This window comes from Mercurialis annua, linkage group LG1-X (assembly GCF_937616625.2).
Source record: "Mercurialis annua linkage group LG1-X, ddMerAnnu1.2, whole genome shotgun sequence".
Taxonomy (NCBI): Eukaryota; Viridiplantae; Streptophyta; class Magnoliopsida; order Malpighiales; family Euphorbiaceae; genus Mercurialis; species Mercurialis annua.
The window spans coordinates 2,259,314-2,267,953 of record NC_065570.1 but is presented as its reverse complement, the minus strand read 5'-3'; the positions used below and the strand labels follow the sequence as shown (position 1 = coordinate 2,267,953).

General features: G+C 33.2%; 1 protein-coding gene across 1 annotated transcript; it reads left to right on the top strand.

The window, feature by feature from the left end:
* The first annotated feature begins 5,192 nt into the window (after positions 1 to 5,192).
* On the top strand, positions 5,193 to 8,640 carry LOC126665178 (TATA box-binding protein-associated factor RNA polymerase I subunit B-like). The gene is made up of 4 exons (XM_050357898.2): positions 5,193 to 5,936; positions 6,557 to 7,390; positions 7,509 to 7,645; positions 7,954 to 8,640. Exons 1-4 carry the CDS (start codon positions 5,231 to 5,233, stop codon positions 8,512 to 8,514), a joined length of 2,238 nt encoding a protein of 745 aa, XP_050213855.1. The 5' UTR covers positions 5,193 to 5,230; the 3' UTR covers positions 8,515 to 8,640.

Below are 8,640 nucleotides of genomic sequence, written 5' to 3'. Positions count from 1 at the left end.
CTAACAACTAACATTTGAGACTAGATGTTTTTGTATTTGCATTTTTACAATTTTTGTATTCAATAAAGTTGATTATTGAATGCGCCGCTAACGCTATGGGTTCAAATAGTATAGACGATGTCGTGATTTTATTTTCTTCCACGTGCTAAGAAAGGAGTGGTTTGACAAAAAAAAAGGGGTTGTTCCACTAGTGGCGTAGCCAAATAGATGATAAGGGAATTTCTTCTCTTATTTTCTCGTAAATACAAATATTTTAATAATTTTTTAAAATTTATCATGTTAGATAAACAATTATTGTATATTGACCGTCTAATTTCAACAAATATTCAGGTTTTGTATATTATATAAAAAAAAAATTCTATTTTGCCCCCTTAATTTTGGTTTCTGGCTACGCCCTAAGTGAGTCCACTGTTATTTAGACCCGTAACCGTAAGCCTCAGTTCGAGATTAATTTTATATATTTCAAATTTGAAAATATAAAATTTTAAACTGATCTTAACTATTTCTTAAATTAATCTGGTTAATTTTATGAGTAAATCAATTAATCTACGATTATAACTATCACTGAATATTATCGTGGAAGTATTACATTCGAATCGGATTGTGACAGACTTTTGGAAAAGTTGCTTGCGGAACTCGAAATGGGTCACCACAAAACATTGACTTTGGTTAAAGGTAATTAAATATTGATTGAGTTGGTCAATTACAGCAGGAGTGCATACTCGCGTCTAGGGGTGTAAATGAACTGAGCCGTTCGCGAGCAGCTCGGTGTTCGGCTCGATAAGAGCTCGGTTCATGTTCGTTCGTATTCTAAACGAACCGAGCTCGAACTTGATTTTATGTTCGTTAATATAAACGAGCCGAACATGAACATAGTGGTGTTCGGCTCGTTTATGTTCGCGAACAATTCGAATAAGAGTTCATGAACAAGCTCGTGAACGAGCTTGATTAAGAGTTCGTAAACAAGTTCGTGAACGAGCTCGTATATAGTTCACGAACAAGATCGTTTAGAAACTCGATTAGGTATTCGCGAACTAATTCAAATTTTAATTAAATTGTATAATTATATTTCTAATTTATTCAGCTCATATTTGTGAACGAGTTCGATTAGATTGTTTTTAATTTATTCAGGTCATATTCGTGTTTGTTCGTTTAAAAGTTCGTGTTCGTTCGTTTATCCGCTAAACGAGCGGGCTCACGAACAAGCTCGTTTAGTACTTATCGAGTTCGTTCACGAGCTTGTTCGGGAACGAGCTCGTTTAGTACTTATCGAGCTCGTTCGCGAACTTGTTCGTTTAGCGGCTAAACGAACGAACACGAACCGAGCATGAACACTATAAAATTTAAACGAACCGAACATGAACACTCTTTTCAAAGCTCGACTGAACATGAACCGAACATGAACACATTGTTCGCTAAACGAGCTGAACATGAACACTCTCCAAAACTCGGCTCGGCTCGGTTCATTTACACCCCTACTCGCGTCATAATCTCTTAATTACGATAAAATAATCTCACTTTGTTTTTCACTGTTTCTCAAAGCATATTTCTCAGGTTTATGGAGTTTGTAAATATTCATTACTCCCTCCGTTCTTTTTTAATTGTCCATTTAGCCAAATGAATTTATCTACATTTAATTGTCCATTTAAAGTTTTAAGATAACATTAGATATTATCTTCTATATTTAACACTTCCTAATAAATGACTCTATAACTCAATTTACAAAGCATTTATTATAGGCTTAATCACCAAAAAATGCCAAACCTATACGTTTTGTGTCAATTATAGCCAAACCTTTAAAAATCACCAGATTTAGCCAAATCTTATATGTTCTGTTTCTTTTTTAGCCATTTTTGAATCTAACCGGGTTTTTTGACACTGTGTCGTCCACGTCACCGCCAACTAAGCAATTGGCTGGCATGTCAACTGAAATATTTAAATAAGGTTTGGCTATAACTGACACACAAAAAATAGGTTTGGTATTTTTTGGGTGAATAAACCTAATTTTAAATTCAAGCCAATTTTTAAATTTAATAATTAGTAAATTAATTATATCATTTATGAAATTTATATATATTTAAAAATAATTAATATTTCCTATTTACTACTAATTAAAATTAAAATTAATTTTTTTATTAAACCTAATTAAATCTAATAAATTTATATTATTATATATTTTAATGAATATGTAATTAAAAAATAAATTAATGTATTACTTAGAAATTAATGTTGAATTAAATTTGGTGAAAGGGTTTAATGTTCATGATGATTTTGAACTTGATTATTTTTAATGTTGTTGAGATCTTATTATGACTGGGTTTAGATAATAAATAAAATAATTATGTGTAAATTAAGGTAAGTTTTTGGCTATGCCGAGTAAAATGACATATGCGTTTATGCTTATAAACATCATAATATATATTGATTACACCACAATTAGGGCTGTGCGTTCGGTTAGTTCGGTCGGTTCGGTCACCGAACCGAACAAACCGAACACCGAAGTTTGGTAAAAATCCCAAACCGAACCGGGCCGAATTTTAATTTTGGCTTACACCAAACCGAACCGAAAAGTTCGGTTTGGTTCGGTTCGGTGAAAAAACGAAATTTTTTACTTTCTCCATTTTTTAATTTTTTTATCATAAAATAAATTCTAATATTAAATAATAAGTGTCTAATAAATATTTTTATATAGTTATTAGCATAATTATATGTTGTATGAAGTTTATTAACTTATATATCAACTATAATTAAAATATTAAACCAAAAAAATATAAATTTATATAAATTTATATATCTTTTTTATTTTTTATTTAATTGTTCGGTTTTTCAGTTTTTTCGGTTTTTAAAATGCTCAAACCGAACCGAAAACCGAACACCAAACTTTTACCTAATTACAAACCGAACCAAACCATAGTTACTAAAAAACCGAACCGCAATTGCAATTTCGGTTCGGTTCGGTGAAACGGTTCGGTTTGGTTCGGTTTTTGCACACCCCTAACCACAATGAGTTCTACTTTTTAAAGAAAAAAAATGAGAAAATAATTACACCCGTCCTTTAAATAAGCAGTCTATTTAGTGATTATTTTTATGTTTATGAGTGTTTAGTTGAATTATGAACACTGTCGTATGTTTGTTGTGTATATTACTCTCAGATTGTTCGTCGGAAGATGAACAATTGGGTCTCAAACGGCGGCGGTGTCAAAGAACCGACGACTGAAATTTTAAAAAAATAAATTTTAAGATGAATATGACATTTTTTGTTTTTAATAGAATTTAAACTAATTATATATCCATCAAATATGTAAAAAAAAATTATTAGAATTATTTAAATTTAGTAAAAAAATAAATTAATTTTAATTAGCGTTAAATAAAAATATTATTTTTTAAATATATATGAATTTTATTATAATATAATTAATCATTTAATTATTTAATTTTAAAATTAGTTTTATTCACCAAAAAATACCAAACCTATATATTTTGTGTCAGTTATAGCCAAACCTATGCATTTTGTGTCAATTATAGCCAAACCTTATTTATATATTTCAGCTGCCATGTCAGCCAATTGCTTAGTTGGCGGTGACGTGGACGACACGGTGTCACAAAAACCGGTTCGATTCAAAAATGGCTAAAAAAGAAACAGAATATATAAGGTTTGGCTAAATCTGGTGATTTTTAAAGGTTTGGCTATAATTGACACAAAACGTATAGGTTTGGCATTTTTTGGTGATTAAGCCTTTATTATATAGTAGAGTTATATTACTCCCTCCGGTCCATAATATTTGTCGCATTTGAAAAATTGTGTTGGTCCATAATATTTGTCATGTTATAATATCGAGAGAGCATTAATTGTTATTTTTCCATGTTTGCCCCCCATTAATTTATTGAAATAATACAATAAACAAATAAAAACAGTAGTCATAAATGTAAACAAATTTCAATGTAGGGTTAACTTAGTAAAAGTGTTTTCAAATTAAGATATAGTATTAATTATTTTCTTAATTCTTGTGCTAAAGCCCAATGCGACAAATATTATGGACCGGAGGGAGTAGTATTTACTCCTATTATTTAAGACAAAAATCCTACTATCTTAATATGTGCAATTTTGGCTAAATCAACAACTAAAAAAACGGAGGGAATATGACGGTTGACTGCAAGTAATATGCAATATTTACAAAATTTATTTATACAAACTACTATTTTTTAGTAACTTAATTTCATGATCATTGTCCCATATTTACTTTTTGAAAAATACAATTTTTTTTAACTTTATGCTTTTATTTTGTATAACTACCAATTAATTACTCTTCTTATTCTTTCATAATCTAATTTTTTCAATTCTAATTCAAATCCTTTTGTTGTTTTAGTTTACTGTCAAAAATAGAAGTTAACCCTAAAAAAAAATTCAAACCTGCCGCCGTCGCCACTGTAAGCCCACTTCCGACGCAAGCCCTCCACCATCACAGCCACTGTTGAGTTTGTCTTCTGAGAACAGAAATGTGTTTTGTTTAAATTAAAGGTATAGAATTTAAAAACTCGAGATGATTAATCTGTTATAATAAATCACAACTTTAAACATCACAAAATTAAAATAAATTTAACTTAATTGATCTTATACAAATCACGAGCTAGATTATAAATATTTAAAAAATAGAAACATTTTTTAATGAGAAAGAGGAATAGCAGATGAAAAATCTATTTTTTAAAACAATAATATTGGAATATAAATATGTTAAAAAATGGGTAATTCCAATTAAATACCAAATATTGGCGGATTTTTTCAGTTATAACCAAAACTTTTGAAATCGACCAATTTATCTCATTTTTGGGATATTTGAAATCTTTTCTAGCCATTTGTGAATCAAACTGAAAAATTTGTCATTCGTGAATGTGCTAAACTAGTCGTTTTGATTGATCACGCTGGAAAATGTTTCAAATATTTCATATCATTCCAACTAGTTTAACCCATTCAATAATGACAAATTTTTTAGTTTAATTCGGCTAGAAAAGATTTTAAATATTTCAAATTAGATTAAACTAGCAAATTTTAAAAAAGTTTGGTTATAACTGACGAAATTCACAAATATATGATAGTTTATTGGTATTAATCCTAGAAAGGACAATTTATCCAATTTGACATCAAGTAATATGCAATATTTAGAATGAGGGTTGGGATAAGGGTTTATGTTCTCTTTTCGTTTAGGGTTTAAGGATAAAAAATAGAGCCCCAATGGGCCTACATAATCAGAAAAGCCCATTAAATACTTCTTGCCTGAGCTCTATGCAGCTTCAGTTTCTTCCGCCAAAATCCCAAATGGAAAACGGAGATGAATCCGACACAAAGAGATGGGCATGCAAGAGATGCGGCCACGTAGGCTTAGAAGAATCCGACGGTTTCTATTACTGCCAAGACTGCGGCGCACAAGCCGATGACCTCCTCTTAACCGGCGTCGCCGACGAAGACTTCATCGACAAAGGCGGCGCCGGCGCCCTTTACAATGCCCGCTATACTCGCCACTCTCAACTCACCCAAACCCAAACCCACCAACCCTCCACTCAAGCCTGGCTCCGCTACACCCAAGACCCGGACCAAGAACAAGAAAATAATTATACTCTCGGTCGGGTCAAAAAAGAGGAGCAATTTGATTATGAATACGGGTTAGGACCCATGGAGCCGGGTGACTTTGGTGGGTCGGGTATGAATAGAATTTTCTTGAGCTATGAGGATTATTATAATGAGGTTAGGTTTAGATATGTGATGGGTATGCAGTGGTTAATTCAGCTACAATGTGAAGCTTTGGTTGAGAAATTTAATGTTAGTCCGTTAATTTGTGGGATTAGTGGTGTTATTTGGTTAAGGTTTTTGTCTGGAACTGGTATTTTTAAGGATAATTGGGCTGATGAAGTTGTCATTGATTCTGAGAATCAAATACCAGGTAACTGTAATAACCACCCTTTTTAAGTTTGGATGAAGTTAATTGCAAAGTTAGTGACTTTATTGTTGTTATTCACATGTAGTTATGAGCTAGGTAGCACGGACGCCGACACGGCGAAATGGTGTTATTTTAAGGTTTTCTATGTGAAAAAATGAAGTTTCGTGTCCAAAACGTCAAGAGTCTGAAATGTTTCTGAAACGGGACATGTTAATTGAAAGAAGTGTCTGTACTACTTAGGTTTTGAGTTTCGGAGTTGAGGTAATAAAGAACTAATCTTTGGATTTTGGTTTATAGTATTGAATTGTCTTAGAGTTGTTAAATTTGTTAATATTCATGCTGTGTTAATTGCTAAACGGAAAGAAGCTGGTTCATATTCTAGTTTCGTTAATGTTGATGTTTTAGGATCAGGAAACTATATGTTAGGTAAATGTGATATACGGTGTTGACGGCGTCATTGTTGCTCCCACTACTAATGGAAATTTTGATCACAAAAAAATTCTTGATATGATGATGGAGATCTTCAACTATTTATAATTAAACTTCTTGTTCTGTGATTTTAATGTTTTTGGTCCATTTTTTAATGGCGAAGATCAAATCGTATACAATTTCATGTATTTCAGATGAACTAGTAGACGACAAGCCTCCTTTGAGACATAGAGATGAACCTCGAAATGCAAATGGTGAGCGCTCAGTGATGATATGGTTTAAGTATTTGAGGAAGGCAGTTCCGTTATCTTCTTCTCTGGCTATTTCATTTTTGGCTTGTCATATTGCTAGGGAAGCAATCCTATCAAAAGACATTGTAAAGTGGTCCCTTGAAGGGAAGCTTCCATACTTAGCTGCTCATGTTGAAATTGAAAAGCGTTTTGAGCGTTCTTCTCCTGCTTGTCCTATCAGTTCAAGTCTCATGTTTAGGCCTTCTAAAACAGTCCCTGTTCAGAAGCTGGAGCCGATGGCTGCTGCAATAGCCGAGTCCATCGGCTTGCATTTGCCTCCAGTGAACTTTTATGGAATTGCGTCTCGTTATCTCAAGGTGCTTGTTCTCCAGGAGGAAAAAATTCTTCCACATGCGTGCCGCATATATGAGTGGTCAATGCCACCAGATTTATGGCTATCGACAAATGTGTCGAGGCTTCCTACACGTATCTGTGTAATGTCGATATTGATTGTAGCTATAAGAATTCTCTATAATCTTCATGGTTTTGGGGTATGGGAAAGGAATCTGTCTTGTCACGATTGCTCTCCTTCTGAATCTTATTCTGCAGGTGGATTAGAATTAATGTTTGGTTCTGAGATGAGGGATGATGTCGAAACTGTTTCTCCTCTTGATAATGTGGATGTTTCAGGGGAAAAACTCTCAAATAAACCTTCAAATGTACAGATGACCGAGTCGGATTCTGCAGAGTTGTTGCACCACCTGGTGGCAAAATATAGTGTTAAAGAAGACACCTATGGTAACTAATTAAGATTGAATGACTTGTTTAAAAATTAAAATCTCATACACCATAAAATGTTTTGTGCTCTGCCCCCTCATTTCTCCTATTTATGTCTATTTTATTTATACTTTTGCAGAATTTACGAAGGACTTACCATCATATCTCCAGTACTGTAAGGATGTTGTATTTGCTGGAGCAGGACAATCTCGTATGGACGGACATGAGGAAGAAGAGTTAATAGAAAAGTTGTGGGATTTCTATCAGGATTCCAAGGTAGTGTTAATTTCTCTAAGAATAGTAATTCTAGAAATTGAATGTCTGTTATCTAATGTAATTAGCTCTTATCGATTTTTTTGAACAGAACGTTTGAAATTTATTATAGCTTTCTAGGAATATAAGGGGTGTGGTCCGTGTGGAGAAGATTAAACATAACAATTTGGATTATCTAAGTCTAGCCTAACCGGTTCTTTATTTGCTGGAGACTTTTTGTGTAGGTGATGGATGCAAATGTTACATTTCTTTGTGCAGAGTTATTGTTAAGTATCAATATGATATGTATTTTTATTTTATTTTGAAATCAGGATTCAGAAAAGCCTGGAAAACGAAATAGCATTAGCCTTTTTAATCAAAAGAGATTGAGATACGACGTTGAGAGTGTCATAAATGTGTCAGAAAGAAAGAATATCGAAGAAGAATGTGATGAGAGAGCATCTGCTGATATCCAACAGAGTGTTGACAGTGAAGATTTTTTGAGAAAGTCACCGTTAAAAACGCTTAAAGATAAAGCCATTGGACGGTTGAAATTAGACATGGAGGAGAATAAGTTCTGTTACATTCCACCAAGGGTGAACTTGAAGGTAGATGATTACCTACATTATGTACGGAAGAGAGATGGTGGTGCCTTGACTTACGCAGCTCATGCAGATTACTATATCTTGCTTCGCGCCTGTGCTCGGGTAGCTCAGGTTGATATTCGGATTATGCATACCGGTGTGTTGAGATTGGAGAGGAGACTAGCTTGGCTGGAAAGAAGAATCGATCACTGCTTGCATTTGAGACCTCCTACGACTACTTGTGAATTTTGCAGAGATCCGCTAGACCCAGACGAAATTTGTTGTACGTTAGACGGAATGTCCCTTTGAAAAATATAGTAGGTATTCTCTTAACAATTGTAATTTTAGGATAGTACTGACAGGGTATTTGTGTATAGCTAATGAGCCAATGACTGTTGATTTTATTTTATAAAGGAAATGATTGTACTGTAGCAA